Consider the following 22,153-nt stretch of genomic DNA (forward strand, 5'->3'; position numbering starts at 1 on the left):
TGCCCAGAGTGGCTTAGTGAATCAGAACTCATTAATTCTCCTGAGTAACATAGGATAGTCCCAAACTCTCTTTTCCATTATATCATTCAAAGGAAAGACTTGGTCTAAAACCATGATGGTGATCTATGCAGCCATCTTGGATTGCCAAGATATTTATTTTGCACTATTTATTTTCTCTCCTTGCTCAGGCAAGAGCTTATGGTATTACAAGGCATTCTGTTGTGGAGCACAGGAAAGGAAAGATAGGAGAGAGGAGTGATATTAAGGAAAGAGATACAATCAGTGATCCAAGTCTATATAATAGAGTCTGGAGTCTGAATAGAATCAGAATGGGGCAACAGTCTACCTTGAATTAGGGAATATTAGAAAATATCTATTTATCTGGGTGGTACAAAATATGAGGATAATGATTCTCTCTTTACGACCATTAGCAGCTGCTAATGCAGGAAGATCTTTTATCTTCTTTGCTAATTCAGTGCCTTATTCTCCTTTACAGAACTCTCAGTGACTATAACTTCCCACAGTTTCCAGAGACCTTGCGTTATCTCTACAAGCTCTCAGTGGAAGGTCCTAGACGGTCAGAAGACAGTGTCATCATAGTAATATTCTTCACTGAAGTGAGTTTTATTGGAAGACTGCAAACAACCAGGTTCTCATTCCTTATCCAAACTTAAGTCCACCCTCCAATCTTTTATCTCCCTCTCTTAATATTAACTCTTATCAAGAGTTGAGAAAATGAAAAATAACTTTTGTCATGTCCTGGATGTGGATTTGCACAAACACTAATTATTTAATACCAGTTCATATATATCTGCATGCTTGTTAAAATAAATCAAGGAATACTCCAAGTGTACCTAAAGTTTACTTAAAGATAATAGGTAACATCTGGGATCTGAATGATATATCATACTAGGGGAAGAAAAAGGAATGGTCCAAATAATGGAGTAAAATTAAGATATAGAACTACAGTAATGTTTATATGAATATTACACCATATATTAGAATGCTATACTACAGCCAAGCAAATTGAGGAAGTCCTTTTCCTTACATAAGGAATGTAGAAAGTTTTATAAGTTGAAATTCTCTGAGTCAAATATGAATCTTTCCATAGAGGTAATATATCATAAAGTATCAATCTAAAGTGCCATGCCAAATATTCTAAAAAATTTGGCATAATTTGAAACATCATAGTCAGTGAAACAGCTAATAAACTATAAAAGACTGACCCATTCACTACACTACTTACTTCTAGAGTTTTCAGAAAGATACATAACTTAGTTTAACCAATATCTGCACTAGCAAATCACTAATGTTTCCAAACCTGCCTAATCCATTTGAATCTCTCATTATTTTTATTATGTTATGCACTATTTTTTCATTATATTGTCCTTTAACTATATACAAACATTAAACAGGTCTTAATATGACATACATAATTGCTCCCATAAAATGATACATTCAAAAGAATTTACAAAGGACATAAGATTTACATAGGCATTATTACTGTGACAGATGATGTTTAATGAACCCTAATTGCCTCTCTTAACATGAATGTAGTGCTTCCTGCTCTTGAAGAGTGGCATACCTGTCCTTCTAAGAACTGAGCGATGACCACCTTGTTCCACTTTCTCTAAGTGGAGCATCTGGGCAATCCTCAATGGCTCAGTTCTCCATAAGGTCACTTAGCCTTTATTTTTTAATATATTTTTTAAGGATTTTACTTATTTATTCATGATAGACAGAGAGAGAGAGAGAGAGAGAGGCAGAGACACAGGCAGAGGGAGAAGTAGGCTCCATGCCTGGAGCCCGACACGGGACTCGATCCTGGGACTCCAGGATCGCTCCCTGGCGAAAGGCAGGCACCAAACCGCTGAGCCACCCAGGGATCCCCTCACTTGGTCTTTAGATGTTCTAAGCACACAACCTATGTATTTTACCTTAGTTTAGTCTTGTTAGCCAGCAATAGTCAACATAGTACTATCAATGCTTATGCCATGTATTTAGATGTGTTTTTTCTAGTTTTCTACTGATATAAGTAACAGTAGAGTTTACATCTTTGTGCCTAAATTTTCTTTCTTTTAGTATTTTAGATTATTTCCCTCTAATAGGGAAATATCACACTATCCACACTTAGATTAATACAGTCTAATGCTCTAATAGATTCCAAGAATCTGAAATAATAACTAAAGAGCATAAATATTCTCAAGGCTAAGGATTTTTATTGCCAGACTGATTTCTGTAAGGTAGAGCCAACCAGCACTCCCTATGCAGTTCACAAGAGCACTCACCCCACTGCACTCTTGCCACTATTGATGAGCTTTCAGTTTGAGAGGTAGATGTGATGTCTTGTGGGTGATTTGATCTGTCCTTAATTTTTTACATTTTCAGAGAGGTTGAACATTTTAAAAATATAATTATTCATAAATTAGATTTCCATAATCTAAGCAATTTGATCTTTTCTTTGCCCATTTGCTTATTATAGTGTTTTTCTCTCTCACACACACATACAGAAATTTGTGAAGGATATTAAGTACATTATATCTTTGTTTATAATGCCTGTTGAGAATCAGTACCCAGTCTTTTGTTTGCCTTTTAATTTTTTTATGGAATGTGATCTTTTTTCATAAAAATTTAGCATTAAAAAATCAACTATGGCTGAAGAGTTGATAAATATTCATTTATAATGCATTCATATTTATACATTTTTAAATAAATTCTTACATGTAATGTTGTTTCCTATGATGTTTACATGGTATATCATGAGGTATACCGTAGTCTTTCACTGAAACTAAAGTTTTCATTAAATAATTAACTTCCTCTCCAGCATCATTTAATTAGTAAGTCTTAAATTCACTACCCACTGGTGACACTACCTTTATTATTAGTTTCATATACGAACATGCAAACACACACCCACACTAGGATCTGCCCTTGATTATACTGTTAGGTTCCATTTATTTTTTCATTCCAGTGGAAGTATCACACTTGAAATATGGCAGTTTGCAAAAAATGTTAATACCTTGCAAAGCACCTTTCCCTCAACTCTCTTCAAAATACCTTTAGTTTTTCCTACATGTTTATCCTCCTAGTCGCATTTTAAAATAATTTTGCCAGGTTTAAAAGAAAAAAACTTTTCACTGAAACTATGATTGCAGTTAAAGCTATAAGCTTCTCAGGAATGTTTGGTATTTTTATGTTTTCACTTTTTTAAATTTAATATTTTGTCATATTCATATAAATGTTACATATTAATTTGGGGATTATTAATTAGTTTATATTATTTTAAACTGTTATTGCAAATGTATTCTTTTTGGGGGGTTCTCAAATTTATCTTTATTATGTATCAGTATTGGTATAGGTTTTCATGTTTGTTTTGTTTTGTTGGGATAGCTCCCACACAATATTACAGTAGTTTTAGGTATACAGTATAGTGATTCAACAACTCCATACATTATGCTGTGCTCACCACCAGTGCAGCTACCATCTGTCACTGCACAACACTATTGTGCACAACACAATACCCTTGACTATATTCCCAGTGCTGTACCTTTTATTTCCATGACTTATTCATTCCATAATTGGAAGCTTGTAACTCTCGCTCTCCTTTACCCACTTTGCCCATCCCTTTACCCCTCTTCTTTCTGGCAATCATCGGTTTGTTCTCTGCATTTATGAATCTGATTTTGCCTTTTGTTTGTTTATTCATTTGTTTTGGTTTTTAGATTTCAGTTATGAGTGAAAATATATTTGTCTTTCTCTGACTTCACTCAGCATTATACCCTCTAGGTTTCATTCATGTTGTTGCAAATGACATGATCTTATCTTTTTATGGCTGAATAATATTCCACTGTACATGCATACCACAATTTCTTCACCTTTTCAACTGTAGATGAGTACTTGGGTTGCTTCCTTATCTTGGCAATTGTAAATAATGCTGCTATAAACAAGGGTACATGTATTGGTGGGAATGCAAGCTGGTGCTGCCACCTTGGAAAACAGTATGGAGGTTCCTCAAAAAGCTGAAAATAGAACTATCCTTTGATCCAGGAATTGCACTACTAGGTATTTACCCCAAAGATACAAGTGCAGTGATCTGAAGGGGCACCTGCACCCCAATATTTATAACAGCAATAACCATTATAACCAAACTGTGGGAAGCCCAGATGTCAATTGACAGATGAATGGATAAAGGTGTGATATATGTATACATGGAATATTACTCAGCTATCAAAAAATGAAATCTTGACATTTGCTACTATGTGTGGATGGAACCAGAGTATTATGCAAACAAAATAAGTCAGTCAGAGAAAGACAATTATCATATGATCTCACTCACATGTGGAATTTAAGAAAGAAACCAGAGGATCATAGTGGAAGAGAGAACAAAATAAAACAAGATGAAATCAGAGAAGGAATAAATCCATAAGAGACTAAATTATAGGAAACAAACTGAGGGTCACTGGAGGGGAGGGGGTAGGGGGCAGGACATTAAGGAGGGCACATGATGTAATGAGCCCTGGGTGTTATATAAAACTGATGAATCACTGACCTCTACCTCTGAAACTAGTAATATGTTAATTGAATTTAAATTTTAAAAATGAATTAGTGTTTTTGTTTCTTTCAGATAAATGCCCAGTAATGGAATTATTGAATCATATGATATTTCTATTTTTAATTTTCTGAGGAATCTCCATACTGTTTCCCCAAATATGGCCTTTTTCATTCCATTTTCAAGCTCATTATTGCTGGATGTTCAGGAAAATTAAACTGTATTATCTTAAATGGGACAAACTTTTTCATGCTCTAATAATAATTATAATAATATTTTTGTTAATTCTTGAGTTCTCCAGGTATATGATCCTGATGTATGAAAAACAATAGATAACATATCATTACCTCTGGTCAAATTATTTTCCTGAATTGTATATTTTTGCCATGGCCTTTAAAGTTCCATTTTGTGAATAGTCTGACCTCTCCTTTGTCCATTTATTTATGACCTTAGTGTTTTTTTCAGTGAATTGGATGGTTCCCTATCTATGTCTCTCCCTCAAATATAAACACACACACACACACACACACACACACACACACACATTTGTGAAGCATATCAAGTAGCTTATGAACATAGTACTTTGACTATATATATCCTTAGTGAAATATAGTCTAAGGATTAAAAATATCTACAAAAAATCCCCCTCTTTTACTGAGGAGTTTTATGGATATTGTACATTGATGACATAATTTTAAGACTATAGCATGCTTTATATAACAGAAAGCAGACAAGCAAATATATTAATACTATTGGCACCAAGTTTTTCCAAGCAAAAGAAAGATGAGGCAAACATAAAACTGTAAATATGAACTCTGATATATTTTTTAACTCTGATATATTAAATATGAATTGAATATATCAACATTGTCAAAAATAACTCATGACTAAAAAAAATAAAATAACTCTTAGTTCAAGTAAAAGCCAAGAAGGCATGATATTCCAATAAAAATTAATACATTCTCATACTCATTTCTAAATGGTTGCCAAATATCTTTACCTGCTAAAAGGAACCTTGTACCCTCGAAGAAATGGCTCGTTTCAAGGGCAAGAAAAATATAAGATAAGCCTAGGACATCTAGTTTTTCCACAAGCAAAAAGGTGTTCAGAGATAGATGGGTCATGTCAAAAGGACACGAGAACCAAGTTGAAGGGGCTCCTATTGGCCAAATTTTAGTATCAAAAGAAGGGATAACTGCAAATAATTGTAATAGTTTGGAAAAAAATTTTTAATGCTTGAGTTTTTGCTGAGACTCAAATTTGGAGAGCTAGAAGAGAGAGAGACCAAGAAACAGATGCCAGCCAGTAAACATAGAGGGAAGGCTAGACATGGAACACTACCATGCAAGTCCCAGTGTGATAACTAAATAAAAAAAAATTATCAACAGATTTTAAAACCATTGAGTAAAAGATTGTTGGAAAGGATATTCACATAGTACTAAATTATCACCCACAGATTAGTAACTAGTTCTTTTTTTTTTTTTTTTTTTTTTTTTATGATAGTCACAGAGAGATAGAGAGAGGCAGAGACACAGGCAGAGGGAGAAGCAGGCTCCATGCACCGGGAACCCGATGTGGGATTCGATCCCGGGTCTCCAGGATCGCGCCCTGGGCCAAAGGCAGGCGCCAAACCGCTGCGCCACCCAGGGATCCCAGTAACTAGTTCTAAATGGAAAATATGCCTTGACGTTTTGATGTGTGGTGATCACTCAAAAAAAACTAACTTTGATAATATTTGGAAATAACATAAGCAATGATGATCAGCCTTCCATTGTTCCTAATCAATTTCAATTATCTAATTTTCTTTGCTTCATGACTGGGACAAAGTCCTGGCATGTGTAATATAGAAAAGCAGCCCCAAAAGATCCAAATGACAAGTATCCAACATTCTTGTAAACTTTTTAACCTCTTTCACACCCTTTTACTCACTGCTCATTTTATTTCTACTTTTTTGTATCATGTTGATCAAAATTGGTCTATTTGCATGCTTTTCTTTTTCTAAGCACAGGCATTAGACTTATAAATTCCATGGTTTTTCTGTTTCCCAAGTCCATAACCTCTGTTTCTACTTTTATTGTTTTTTATACCAATTTTCTTTAACATGATCTCATTTCTTATGATGTTTTATTTCTTGCAATTTCAGGAAATAAATAATTTATTCATTTTTAACATTTACTTTTAAATAAAGTCAAGTTATGCATTTACTTCTAACCAAAGTGTAAACATCTATTTTATTTTTATTGTTCTGCAGTAATTTTTTTGTATGTTTGATTTCCTCTGTGATTTATAATTTTGATCTACAAAACAGAGGAGAATTCTCTTAAGTTAGGGCTTATAGACTTTCCTTTTTCCACTTAAATTTTCTTTTTCATTTCTTCTTTTATTATATACACCATGATTTTTTTTTAAAGATTTCATTTATTTATTCATGAGAGACACACAGAGAGAGAGAGGCAGAGGGAGAAGCAGGCTCCATGCAGGGAACCCAATGCGGGACTCAATCCCAGAACTCCAGGATCACATCCTGGGCTGAAGGCGGTGCTAAACCACTAAGCTACTCGGGCTTCCCAACACCATGATTTTTTAAAGGTGCTTTTTAAATTATTTGCTTTGGGGAAGATATTGATTTTTTATCTTTGATCAAAATCTTTTTTTTATTTCAAAAAATCTTTTTATGATCTTCTCTAAAGATAACTTTAGGGAACTTACTGATTAATTTTTGTGAAAGTTGTTTGGAATGTTGAAAAGGATATATGATCTGTCCTCCCCTCTCACTTTTGCTTCCTTGCTCTCTATTTTTCTATGTACTTGTTCTGTCTTCATGATATTTTAAATTATTGAAACCTTTTTTTTTATAAAACTTTCGCTTGTGTTTCTAAGACATTTTAAAAATATGTATATTTTGGCTGCTAGTTACTAGATTCATAAAAAGCTCATAGTAATCACATCTTCATTTTGAGTATTAGCTGTGAAAGACTAAAACTCCATAACCTGGCCTCCACATCATGGCCCATCTGCCCTGCCTAGTACCAATCACAATTAGCAACTCTCTTTTCATTAGTATAGTATAGAATCATTGTATAGTATCAGTCTTTCTTGCTAGTCTATAAACCCCACAAGATTATGGATTGGGACTGTTTTGCTTACTACTATATTCCCATTTACTAGCATAATGCCTGGCCCATAGTAGGGATAGCCTTCTAGTACATAAACATTCACTGCCAAGGAACTCACCCACCCAACTATACTATGAGAGAAGGAGGTAATTTAAATTGAGTCACTAAGTTTCCAGCAATGGAGAGAAAAAAACAATTTTTAAGTATATACTTAACTGCTAACAATAGGAGTTGGGGTACTGACTCCCATGCCATCAAAAATCCTCATATAACTTTCAACTCCCCAAAAGCCTAACTACTAACAACATAAACAACACATATTCTGTATGTTATATGTATTATATATTGTATTCTTACAACAAAGTAAGCTAGAGAAAAGAAAATGTTACTTTAAAAAATCAGAGGAAGAGTAATACATTTACAATATTGTGGTATAAAATATCCTCATATAAGTGGACCCATGCAGTTCAAACCTTGTGTTGTTCAAGGGTCAACTGTAGATATATACAGATATATATGCATGTATTTCCTATTATGACTGCTACTTCTCCTTCCAGAGAATACAGGAAATATGGGTATGATACATATAATTTTTATGACTGAAGCAGAAATTGTGCATTGGCCTTTGCTCTGCTTATAAACATATTGACTCTCTTCTTTCAGCTTCTGAGTAACTTCTTCAAAGACCCACTCCCAGAAGAATTTTTGGTTCTCTTCAGAAACTGGGTCAATGATCCCAATCCTGCAGTTAGCAAGCTGAGCCTTCAGAAAATTGCCAGTATGGCACCAGTTATCAATAAGGCACGTGAGTGTGTGATTTGTGAATGCCATCACCATCAAAGGCAATCTGAGATTTGATAGTGCTCAAGATCCTTACTGTTAAAACATTGATATTTCTCATTTTCTCTAAGGCTAAAACAATTACAAATCCTGATGTTTTATCAATAAAAAAACTGGTTGAAGGGCAGTCCAGGTGGCTCAGCGGTTTAGCGCCGCCTTCAGCCCAGGGCGTGATCCTGGAGACTGGGATCGAGTCCCATGTCAGGCCCCCTTCATGGAGCCTGCTTCTTCCTCTGCCTGTGTCTCTGCCTCTCTCTCTCTCTCTCTCTCTCTCTCTCTCTCTCTCTCTGTCTCTCCTCTCTGTGTATTCTCATGAATAAATAAATAAAATCTTAAAAAAAAAAGAGAAAGAAAACTGGTTGAATGAAAGGTGTGGTAAGTAGATTCAGTAGATTAATCACTGTGTGTTTATATTCTTCCTAGAAAATCATTCATTGCCCCTGGAACGGACCACCATTGCCCTACACAAACTCTGTTTAGAGTCTAAACAACACACATAAGTTAATTTCCCCTCCAACATACACATCTGACACATTAATTCCTATCCCAGAGCACTTGCTCAAGCTTTTTCTTCCACTCACAGCATGTTCCTCCTCTGCTCAAACATATTCACATTTGTCTCCTTTATCAGCTCAAGTCAAATTCTGCTGAATATTCTGATTTGGCAATCCCATCTTTCTCAGAGCCACACCCACTATGAGCATTTTTTTATACAATACTTTAGATCAATAGTTCTCTATCTATGATACTTGAACCAGCAGTATTAGCATCTCCCAGAAACTTGCTAGAAATATAAATTGTCAGACCCTACCCCAGGTCTGTGGAATCAGAAATCATGGAGATGGGGCCCACCAACTTATGTTTTTGAAAATCCTCCAGGTGATTCTAATAGTCCAAACTTGAGAACCACTCTCTTACTCTCTTGCCTAGTGAGTCATGTGAATACTTCTTGACTTCCAAGAAGACTGAATCTAAGCATGTTTTATAATTCTCTTATAAATTCTTTTTTTAAAAGCTTTTATTTAAAGTCCAATTAATTAGCATACAGTGTAATATTAGTTTCAGGTGAAACTAATTTAGTGATTCAACACTTTCATACATCACACATGCTCATCACTAGTGCCCTCCTTAATCCCCGTCACCTATTTCACCTGTCCCAGCATAATTTACATAATGGAGTTATGCTGATTCTATAAATCATTGTTGGATTAATAATAAATTTAATAATAAATCCTTGTTTATCTATTAAGCATTGTTTCTGAAAGCTCAAAGCCTGTCACTGGGCACCCATTTTGCATTTAGAATGAAATGAGTCATTGTCCGCTTGCTTTAAATAAATCACAGAAGTCAGTGTACATTCTTTTAGTAATAAAAGTTATTTATTGCATTGTCTAGTGTTCTTCCCAATGTTATTAACAACTGAAAGAAGATTCTGTGTCAAGTTTACTTAGGAGAGTAAAAGAGCAACAGTGATCTGGGTTGAGGTCACATACTATCTATTGGTAAAAACAAATTTTCAGCCAGACAGAAGGCCTCTGGCTATTATTTTGGCAAACAGTATTTGTTTATTTCTTTTACTTCTTTTCTTTCCATTCTTTTTTTCTCTTCTGTGGTGTCTCCTTTTCACCTTGCTTTATATTCTGTTGTCTCTGATCTGCAATTGACTGCCATGACCTGGCTCTCAAGTTCACACAAGTCACCAACACCTGGTTTAGAGATTATACTGCTTGTGGTGTGCTGGTGAATGCTTAACACCTAGCTGTCTGGAAATAATACTAATTGCTCTGGTGTATTCTCATCATGGCTGGTTTCAAGCTATCAAAGGGACATCATTAAACATAGAACTGGGGATGCATGGTAGTGTATTACCATGTAATATTCTTGCAATACAGATATAATACATGTAAATAACCACAAGGGTATATAAGAGTAAAATGGAGCAGGAGAAATGGGAACTGACAAGTTTCGAATATTTATTACTTTGTTTTATTTCTTTCTAGGCTTCTAAAACTTATTTTTAATGGTGACTTTTTCATTTTAACTCCAGTGTAGTTAACCTACAGTGTTATATTAGTTTCAGGCATACTATGTAGTGACTCAACAATTCTATATATTCTATATATTCCTCAAAGCTCCTCAAGATAAGCAAACTCTTAATCCCCTTCACCTGTTTCACCCACCTCCCCTCTGGCAGCCATCGGTTTGTTCTCTATAAGTAAGTCTGTTCTAACAATCAGCTTACAAAATTCTTGACAATTGATTTCTGAGAGAGAAGCCGAGCACAAAACTGCACGCTGCCCAAACTCAGACGTGTGTGTGCCAACTGCTACCTCAAGTTTCCTCATTCCAAAATCCAACTATTTTCCTCTTTTATATATAGGTAGAAAATGTCTGCAGCTTATTAATATCCATCTTAGATGCCTTCCTTTCAAAAGACAAGACTGTTATAATTTGGGCCTTACTCACCCTTCGAAAACTTTTAGGAAAACTGAACAAGGTTACCTATTCCTCTTTGTCTACTAGAATTGCTTCCAGCTACTATCCTCTGATGGATCATGTGAGTTACTACAATTAGATATGTAAAATTATTAAGTTTTATAGTTAATCTGAAGCCCCAGCTGAAGCAATGATAACTACATTTCATAATAAATCAACAGAGGATAGTTATTTTGTTCAGAGCTACCATTTCTTCTCCAGAGGCAATATTAGTCAAATAAGTGCTGTCTACATAGTTATACACATATGCACACACACACACACACACACATAACTATTCTCTGAGAACCTAGAAAAGTTTGTCCATGAGAAAGGAGAATCAAAGAGTAGCCTCTGTCTTTGGATGAAAGAGGAATTGTAGCTTAGGGGCTAAATCTTACCTAACCCTAGATCTGGACTGCCTGGGTTCAAATCCCTATTCTGGCTCCTCCTAGCTGCAAAATCTAAAGCAAGTGATTCAGTTTCTTACTGCTTCAGTCTTCCCACCTATAAAACAGAGAGAGTAGCAGGTATATTATGGGCATTAGAGATGACTTGTGTAATGCCCCCAAAGTGTTTGCTATTATCCTATAAAACTCGAATTAAAAGGTCTTTCATCAAAACGTTGTGGATTTTGAAAACATGTTTTATATGGTGAATGTATTCCAGAAATGTTGGCTGATAGTAACATATTTTAATAAGCAAAGACACTTTGGTATGCCATATGGAATATTTATTTATTTTTTTAAAGGATTTTATTCATTTATTCATGAGAGACAGAGAGAGAGAGAGAGAGAGGCAGAGACACAGGCAGAGGGAGAAGCAGGCTGCATGCAGGGAGCCTGACGAGGGACTTGATGCTGAGACTCCAGGATCACACCCTGGGCTAAAGGTGGCACTAAACTGCTAAGCCACTGGGGCTGCCCAGGAATATTTATTTGTAAAGAATTCTATAGTGAATTGTTTGTGAATCAGAGAATTATTTTATGCCAAATTATTTTCCCCAAAGTTGTAGGTACTTAATTATTCAGAATTCATTGAAGAGGGGCACAATATTATTAAGCTATAGAAAGAAAGAATTTAATGGTAAGAATTATTTTCAAAAGGATGTAATGATAATAGTAATAATAATGGTGGCTGGATTTATTGAGCATTGACTAAGGACTAGTCACTATTCTAAGGGACTTACATGCACTATCTCACATAATTCTCTAAACAAGTCTATTACTATCATCCAGTTTACATACAAAGAAAATGAAGCAAAGAGAAGTGAATATTTGGCCAAGTTCATACAGCTAAGAAGTAGTTAGAATATCCATGTAAAAAATTATTTTCAAAAGGAAATCATTTAGGGGGAAAAAACATAAACTAAACTCAATAAATAATCAAACCACACCAAATGAAAAGAAACAAAATCAGAGAGAAGAGAAAATTACCAAATATCAATTTACCTTAAGTCATTCCTTGGAGGTAGAGTGTTTGAAAAATATTAGGATATTAATGAAACTATAATACTGTGTTTTTTTCATATGAAAAGAAAAACAAATGGTAGACATGCAGCCTCCAGTCTCTGGCAGCGGCCTCCCTCAGGCACCACAAAGGACTTTGCCACCCTAGAGCACTAGCACCGCATACACGATGGACTTCAAGCTCTACACTAAAGCTGATGCTGAAACCATTCCAAAAGGCCGCCAGTACATTTTCCAGGAGTGAGGGATGACGGAGTCAGTACACACCTGGCAAGACCACAGTTATTTAGAGACCTACATAAACAAAAATGGCAGCTTTACTAATTTGAGAATTTACCTACATGGATTGATACTGTCAGACTTTCAGAGTTATCACCAAGTCTTTTGAAAACACAGAAGAAAGAATGAAAGAATTGAGTCAAGACAGTAGTGGACGGGTGAAGTGGTTCGAGGAGCAGCGATCTAGAGATTCTGGCCCACCGCTGATGGTCACCTGGTTGAGTAAGGCATAGATGAAGTGGTGTATGATGGAGAATCACCTTATGACAACATTAAAATCCTACAATTGAAGCAATTTGGAAATCTCCTCATCCTTAGCAATGTTACTCTGGCAGAGAGTGATTTGGGTATACCCAGGCCATCTGGGCAGTAGGAAAAGACTAAAGTGGCAAAGAGGCACTGATTCCCGGGGGGCAGAAATGGGGCATATTAGATGAAATAGTCAAACCAAAACCAAAGATGGTCACTATGGTAGAGATTGCTCAGAAGGATCAATGTAAGAAGTACATGAGTGGGAAAAATTAGAGAGGGAGACAAACCATGGGAGACTCCTAACTGGGAAAGGAACAAAGGGTTGAGGAAGGAGAGGTTGGCAGGGCTTTGGGGTAACTGGGTGATGGGCAATGAGGTGGGCACTTGATGGGATAAGCACTGGTTGTTATACCATATGTTGGGAAATCGAACTTCAATAAAAACAAATGGAAAAAAAAAAACGTGGTGATGTCTTACACAATCTTAAAGGAGATTTCTCTTAGATTCTAATAGAAAACTGTATTCCAGTATCCAAGAGATAAACCAAAGAAGGGAGAGAGTTTGACTATGTGATTAATGATTTGACAACCGTTCCAATCCCCATATCTTCAGAAGAAGATCCCACAGTTTCTCAGACTGATACTTGACCTCTCAGTGAAAGTACTGAAACAAGATGGGAAATATTTTACAGAGGCTGTCAGTTTGAGGGATGCCCTGCCACTCTATGAAGAACAGAGCAGGCATCTGTATTGTCCTGTGAAATTCTCTAAGGAGTTCCTATATGTTACTTCAAACTTAGACTTGTGGGTATTTTACACTGTTTGGAAGAAAGCTAAACCTTAAAGACCAGTATTCCTGAATTATGTGTGCTACAAACAGCCTTCCAGACCTTCAAATGCTGTACATGACATCAAAATGAGTCAGGCAATTGATTGTGAATTCCTTCAAATTTTCCTTTTTTTAAAATTATTTATTTGTTTATTTATTTTTTTATTTTAATTATTATTTAATTAAATATTTGCACTGAACTCCTAGAATGTGCTTTTCAATACTTTTTTTTGTATGAGGAAGTGTTTTTTGTTTTTGTTTTGGTAGACTTCAAATTTGATTGTTTGGAGGAATTAATATCATTGTTTTGTTCTGGAGGAAAGTTCTTAATATTTACCAAAAAGATGACTTAGATATTAAAATGTGGTGCTTATAAGAAAGAAATGAAAATACTATGAATATTGCGATTCATATCATTACTTTGATTAAAATTGCAAATGAGGGGATGCCTGGGTGGCTCAGTGGTTGAGCGTCTACCTTAGACTCAGGTTGTGATCCTGGAGTCCCAGAATGGAGTCCCACATCAGGCTCCCTGCATGGAGCCTGCTTCTCTCTCTACTATGTCTCTGCCTCTGTGTGTGTGTGTGTCTCTCATGAATAAATAAATAAATAGAATCTTAAATAATAAAATTGCAAATGAGAAAAAATTAAAAAGAAAAGAAAAATAATAACTTGCTCAAGCTTAACTCAATCTTTGAGGGATGAAACTGGGATTTCAGCAGGTGTGGGGCACTTTAAAGCTCTTTCCACTAGTCCAGATAGGCTTTCGATGGTTAGCATATCTTACTGTAGCCCAATGATACAAACAGCTCACAGATGAATGCATCTTGCAGGTGTCATAAGTTTGACTCTCAAATAATATAAGTCCAAGATTTTTAAACTGAAAGATTTCTCACAGAAATCTGAATTGTAAATGAAAGTCCAGAAGGTTTGAGAATATTGGAGCCCACAAACCTACTTGGCAACAATCTGCAGGAACTGGGTGCCTTCTCTGAGAGAGGTCAGAGCTTTCCTTTGTCTTAGCCTCCCTCATTTCCATGCTTTGTTTAAATGCCAGCTTTGCTCATTTGCATCAGCTTTCCAGTGCCTAGGACGTGATTTGATGATGACTGCTTTAGGTTTTCACTTTGATCCACTTTGATATACTTTCCTATGTCCCTTCCCAGGGGACATAAGAAAGTATATTAGCCATTTGTATTTTGTTGGGAATATGTCTGATATATTCCTGAGAACAAAAAGGGAAAAAATTTAATGAACCCATGAACATTTCCTAAAAACTAAAAAGTGGTATTATATTTTAAAAAATTAATCTCTAACTTCCAGTTTTTCTCTTCTAGCTCTTTATAATCCCATAACTTTCCTATCTGACATAAGCAAGCTCTTAGAAACCTGGTTCTATGCCAGTATGTAAAGAGCTCCCATTGGTATTCAATGGCAGTCTGCAAAGACCTCCAGTATTCAAATACACCATATTACCATACTTTAAGTACCTTTATAGAAATTACTTCCAAGATATATGGATTATCCCAGTTTATATTTTTAGGACATTATTAAATACTGCCTTCTTAAATTTAAGAAACACTGTTCACAGGGAATTTTTATAACACATTCTGAATTTTGGTAAGCACATCTTTATTTTTTTAATAAGGAGCTGACTGCTTAGACCAAGGTGAATCTTTTATAAAAATAGATGATAATAATAATTATATATATGTATGTACATATATCTACATGGAATATATATATATATACATGTAAATATATTTAAACATATACACAAAAATGAGATACAGATTTCCCACTGTATAAAGAAAAAAACTCATGATATCTTCCAATGAAGCCTTTTTCTGTGTGCATATTCTAGAGTAATGGAGGCATTCGGAGTATGGCCATTTACCACTTTGGTGAATTACTCAAGGATATGAGTCAGTACCCATGGATACTGAATAATATGGTTCCTGGAGGCTTGGTGCCTCTGATCCTGTTTTTGGAGGACACAGATATAAGAGTAGCTAAAGTGAGTCCTGAAATCTTGTTTGTCTTAGTTTTGCAGAAAACTGCAGTGTTTTATGTAACATCAGATGGACAGATCCTCAGTTATCTTTTTTTACTTCACAGGCATGTAAATACACATTGAAAATCTGTGCCTCAGAATTACATTGGTCAACATTGTATTTGCTCAAGGACAAACATTGCTATTTTGAGCTGGTGGTGCTCAACATCTGTAACAATCTCGTAAGTAACCCCATAGTGCTTACTACCATAAGAGTTACAGAAATAGTTCTAAAGGAGATTCCAAGGGATGAAAGGTTTGGCAGGGACAAGAGTGGATCCCAGAAAAAGACTGTGAAGATAACATGTGAGTAATTACAGTTAGGGCTTAAGACCAGAAAAAATTAAATTTTCTACTTCCTCTTCTCTGACATTGATCATTTCTAATTTTCTTTCTACAACTCACCTGCTTTGATGTATGGATGCTTATAAAGATAGGAACAGCATTTCAGATCACCAAAAGCAAAACTGGGATTACTTTGCCACCATTTCTGAAAACTAGTATGAACTGCAGTGATAGACAAGTGGGAATGGAGGAATGCTAAATAAAGGTTGGAAACACAAAGTTGGGCTTGGGAATCATATAATCAACTGAATAACATCAACAAACAAAAAAGTAAAGAAATTTCTATCCCCTAGTTTTAAATTGGTCCTGATTTGGTATAAGCAACCAAGCTCTTTTTTCTGGAAGCTTCTCCAGAGGGAGCAAATGTGCGTTTTCCAATAATTCCCTCATTTTCCCTCATTTTATTTGTATTTTCTCTCATTTTATTCTCAGCTTATTTCTCATGAAAGCTACATTACAAATTTGATATCTGATACCTTGGGATTCCTGAGAAGCTCCCGAATATATCTGAGAAGAGCATCAGTTATTTTAATAGGTAAGGAAAATTCAATTCTCATTGTCTAATTTCCTTAAAAGGTACAGAATGGGGTAGCAGCTGAAAGTCTTTCTTAAAAAATATAAATTTTCTTTATGATGGACAGCACCTACCATGATGATATCTATGAATAGAAGTTAATGCATGTGATTAGAACAAAGTTCTATTTTATAATGCAGTGAGTATTGCTATGTGATAAAATTATTATACAAAGTGTATCTAACAGGATGAATCTCAAATTTTAAGATAGTGGCAAGCTATTACTAATTATCTCCCTTCACTGCTTAAAAATCACTACCCCAAAAATAAGAATATGAAAAATACAAATACCATCTTTAATAAAATATGGATGTCTGTAACCACAAACTACAACACTTGAGGAAATGCTAACAAATCCAACAGTTTTTTAAAATGTTGTGGGGAAGGGAAATGCAGGATTATTCCAACAGAAGACAACTAAAATTTTTGATCTTGAGCAAACCTGACCAGAACGTTTTTTCCCATTAGATTCTCACCATAAAGATCAAAATTAATAAACCTTTATTTGGAATTACAGGAAGTGATTCCCAATTTGATAGTGACCCTTTCCTTGACCCTACTTGGCATTATGGAGTGGCAGGGCCACCAAGAACTGAGGAAATACAGTCATGTTGTATTATGGAGAGGAGTCTGTCAGTCAAGGTAGAAGACAAACTAAACTATGATCATCACTACAGCTCCTCATCTATGTTGATCTTAGAGAAGTAAGGGAACACAACATACAGAAAACCCTGTGTCATAAGAGCTTTATTTCAAACCAGAAAGAGTTCCTGATCTCCTGGATCCTACCCTGAACTTTCAACAAACACTCCTCTGTCTATAATATTGCAAGACCCAAAAATAAGTAATTTAAAAAAGCATTATCTGGGCAATCCTGGTGGCCCAGTGGTTTGGCACCACCTTCAGCCAGGGGTGTGATCCTGGAGACCTGGGATCGAGTCCCTTGTCAGGCTCCCTGCATGGAGCCTGCTTCTCCCTCTGCTTGTGACTCTGCCTTTCTCTCTCTCTCTCTCTGTTTGTCATAAAGAAAAAAAAAAGCATTTTCTTTCTACAGAGATATTTTCAGGGGGGAAGTGGAGGAAAAAAGAAAAAAGAAAGTTTAGAAAATGTTTCTACAGATCAGACAAAAATCCTAATGTATATTTCCATGAATCCAAAAATTTTTTTATATAAAGATCTAAGATATAGTTACAAACACACACAAATATATGATGGGATAATGGTAGCTCAGGAAAAATAAGCTTTCCAAGTATGAGGGGAAGTATAAAAAAAAATATGTAAGCATTGTTAAAAAGTACACTATGACCAGCAAAAGAGAAAATATATATTGTTGATAACCTAGTAAAAGACAAGGGGTACAGAGCTGAGAAATGCTAGCAAAGGGAATGAAAACCAGCAAAAAACAGTTTGAAAAATTAAGGGACAGTAAAAGATATGGAAGATAAATAAAAGACATGAGTCATCATGAGGGAAATACAAATAAAAACCATAATGTGATACCCCCTCACACCTGTCAGAATGGCTAAAACTAACAACTCAGGAAACAACAGGATGTGGAAAAAAGGGAATTCTTTTGTACTGTTGGTGGGAATGCAAAATGATGCAGCTACTCTGAAAAACAATATGGAGGTTACTCAAAAAGTTAAAAACTGAACTACCCTATGACACAGCAATTGCACTATGGGGTATTTATCCAAAGGATACAAAAATGGTGATCCAAAGGGCACATGAATCCCAATGTTTATATCAGCACTATCAACAATAGTCAAATTACGGAAAGAGCCCAAATGTCCATCAATTGATGAATGGATAAAGATTTTATATATATGTGTATATATATATATTATATATATAATATATATAAAATAAAGTATGTATAAAATATATAAAATAAAGTATACACTATATATATGTAAAATATATAATAAAATATTTTTATATATGCAATGGAATATTACTTACTGATCAAAAAGAATGAAATCTTGCTATTTACAACAATGTGGATGGAACTAGAGTGTATTATGCTAAGCAAAGTAAGTCAGATAAAGGCAAATATCATATGATTATGATTTTTGTATTAAAAATGAAATTCCAAAAAAATAAAAAATAAATAAAAATGAAATTCCACTCATGGAATTTAAGAAACAAATCAGATGAACATAAGGCAAGGGAAGGAAAAATAAAATAGATAAAAACAGAGAGGAAGACAAATCATAAGAGATTCTTAAGTATAGGAAACAAACTGAGGGTTGCTGGAGAGGAGATGGGTGGGAGCAAGGAGTAACTGGGTGATGGGCATTAAAGAGGGCACTTGTAATGAGCACAGGGTGTTTATATATAAGTGATGAATCATTAAATTCTACTCCTGAAACACTACATTATATGCTAACTTGAATTTAAATTAAAAAGAAATGCATAGGGATGCCTGGGTGGCTCAGCAGCTGAGCATCTGCCTTCAGCCCGGGGCATGATCCTGGAGTCCCTGGATTGAGTCCCACATCGGGCTTCTTGCATGGAGCCTGCTTCTCCCTCTGTCTAGGTCCCTGCCTCTATCTCTCTCTCTGTGTCTCTCATGAATAAATAAATCTTTAAAACAAAAAGAAATGCAAATACGCATAAATGATATCCTGGAAGAAGAAAAATTATTAGAACAGAAAAAGGATTCAAATATAATTTAAGAAATAAAAAAAGACTTGATTAAATACACTGAAGTGGTAAATAATTTTTCAAGAAACATTTTATACAGAATACAACTTTAAGACATTTCCTAATAAAGTTATGGAACTTCACAATAATGAATGAATGAGCATTTTGGGAAGACAAAAAAAGTCACCTATAAATCACAAAATAGTAAATCTGTCATTAGTAAATCTTCAGTATTCAACCCTAAAATACAGTAGACTTGTGTCTACAAAATCCTAAGTAGAAAGAAAAGGAGAGAGAGGAAAGAAGAAGAAAGGAATGGAAGAGGGGTGAAAGGAAAGAAGGCAAGAAAGAAAGCGTCCCAGGGGGAGATAGGGAGATGAGCAAGGAAGGAAGAAATATGGACAGACTGAAGGAAGGAAGGGAGATTCAGAAAGAAACTAAAATATACACAATATTTCTATGAAATAAAAACTTGCAAATACTACTGAAAGACACGAATAAGATTGAATAAATAGAAAGGTGTAAATATTTTGGGGAAAGAAAGAATCAAAATTTAAAATGTACATGGAATCTATGCACAGAATGAAATTCCAATTAAGATATCAATAGCGGGTGCCTGGGTGGCTCAGTTGGTTAAGCATCTGCCTTCAGCTCAGGTCTTGATCTCAGGGTTCCTGGGATTGAGCCCTGCCAGGGGAAATCCCTACACAGCAAGGAGTCTGCTTCTCCTTCTCCCTCTGTGCTCTCTCTCTCTTCCTCCCTCTCTCTCTCTCAAATAAATAAAATCATAAATAAATAAATAAATAAATAAATAAATAAATAAATAATAAATAAATATCAGTAGGGCTTTCTTTTCTCAAAAGTGACATATTGATTCTAAAATTAATGTAGAATTTAACACACAAGAATATCTGGTAAATTCTGACAAAAAAAAAGAGACAGAGACAGAGAGGACTAGCTGTATCAGTTATTAATATAGCTACGGTGCTTAAAATCACAGGGAATGAATAGAAAAACAAATAGAACAAAATACCATCCAGAAATAACCATAAAAACATGCAATACTTTAAAATGAATCATTGGCTTCAACGATGAAAATATAGAATATTCCTTAAACAGCTTGGGGACACCTGGTGAACCATCTGGAATTTTAAAAATTTATTTTATTCCTATCTTACTTCTTACTTTAAATAAATTCAAGATAGTCAAAGGCTCAAATGTTGAAAATAAAACCATAATAATGACAAGCAAAATTAGAATAGTATGGGAGAATTTGCATTGTAATCATGCAGTGAGGGGTACCTCGGTGGCCCAGTGATTGAGCATCTGCCTTTGGCTTAGATCGTGATCCCAGGGTCCTGGGATTCAGTCCCATATCAGGCTACTCACAGAGAGCCTGTTTCTCCCTCTGCCTATGTCTCCGCCTCTCTCTGTGTCCCTCATGAATAAACAAATAAAATCTTTTTTAAAAAATAATGTAGTGGGTAGATCTTTCCAAGGTAAAAGTCAAATCTAGGAACCAGAAGAAAAGATTGACCATCTATGAAAAAAGTAAATATTTCTACAGGGCAAAACCACTATAAACAGAGTGAAAAACCAAACTGAGATGAAATACTTATGACACCACAAATGAAGGGTGGTTCTTCCTGTCCAAAGATTCTATACAATCATAAGAAAAGACAACTAGTTAGAAATATGGACGCTGAACATGATAAAAATTATTTGGCTCAGAAAAGTGAAATTTTCATAACTTCATCCAAAAAAGTGATGCACATTGAAATGATGAAATGTTTCCATTCATCAAATTGACAAAGATGATAGAATGAAGCCAGAACACTGACCCCCACACAACTTATAAGTGACTCTGCACAGCAGTAGGGAAAGGATGGATTTTCTTTTAGTGGTACTGGGTTAATTACACAGGTATATAAAAAATATTGACTCCTACTTTATGCAGCATAATTACAAGTCTACAATCCCAATGAGTAAAAGGTAAAACAATAAAGCTTCTAGAGGAAAATATAGGTAGAACATCAATATAACCTTGAAACAGCAAAGATTTCCTATCCAGACTCCAAAATTCACTAATCCTAAATAAAGAGATGGTGAATGGACTGCATTAAAATTAGAGCTTCTGTTATATATATATATATTAATATAATATATATAATATATTAGAAAAAATACAAATGGAAAAGTTTAGCCCCAAAGTAGAAGGAGATATTTATGTCATGTAACATTAAAAAAAGATTAGTATGATTAGTATCCTGAATAAAAATGCCTACAGATGTATAAATAAAAGACAACTCAATATAAAAACAGGCAAGAGACTAGACTAATTATGATTTGTGCACATTTATACACATAAATATATCCCAATAAAGAGTTTCATTAAATAATAATTATTTGATAGCACTGAAAGATGTATTAAGGATAATCTAGAGATGCTTTGCTTTGGAGAAAGCTATAAAGGGAGCCAGATAGAGGCATTTTCATAATGTATTTTGGGGTAACTTTATTTTTACTTTGTGCACAGGGTACTTGACAAAATTAGGCAGCCATTTACTGCTCAGAGAAGAAATTGAAGTCATGCTTGATGGTAAGTGTTGAAGTTATGGTGAAATCTGTATATATAAATCTAAGTGAATTCACTATTTGTGATTCAGTTCACATATATGTTCTGTGATGGTATGAGGGATGGGAAGAGGAGAGTAAGGGTGAATCAAT

At 34.9% G+C, this 22,153-nt stretch overlaps 1 protein-coding gene and 1 pseudogene across 1 annotated transcript in view; both read left to right on the forward strand.

Annotated features, from left to right (window-relative positions):
• The window catches only part of MROH9 (maestro heat like repeat family member 9), an 83,326-nt gene that overhangs the window by 53,457 nt on the left and 7,716 nt on the right, over positions 1–22,153 (forward strand). Inside the window, exons 12-18 of the mRNA XM_041749617.1 lie at positions 497–617; positions 8,329–8,470; positions 10,890–11,062; positions 15,673–15,825; positions 15,927–16,043; positions 16,639–16,741; positions 21,963–22,025. Coding sequence (XP_041605551.1) covers positions 497–617; positions 8,329–8,470; positions 10,890–11,062; positions 15,673–15,825; positions 15,927–16,043; positions 16,639–16,741; positions 21,963–22,025 — 872 coding nt within the window. The remainder of the gene's footprint in view (positions 1–496; positions 618–8,328; positions 8,471–10,889; positions 11,063–15,672; positions 15,826–15,926; positions 16,044–16,638; positions 16,742–21,962; positions 22,026–22,153) is intronic.
• On the forward strand, positions 12,619–13,823 carry LOC121471912 (annotated as a pseudogene).

This window comes from Vulpes lagopus, chromosome 1 (assembly GCF_018345385.1).
Source record: "Vulpes lagopus strain Blue_001 chromosome 1, ASM1834538v1, whole genome shotgun sequence".
NCBI lineage: Eukaryota > Metazoa > Chordata > Mammalia > Carnivora > Canidae > Vulpes > Vulpes lagopus.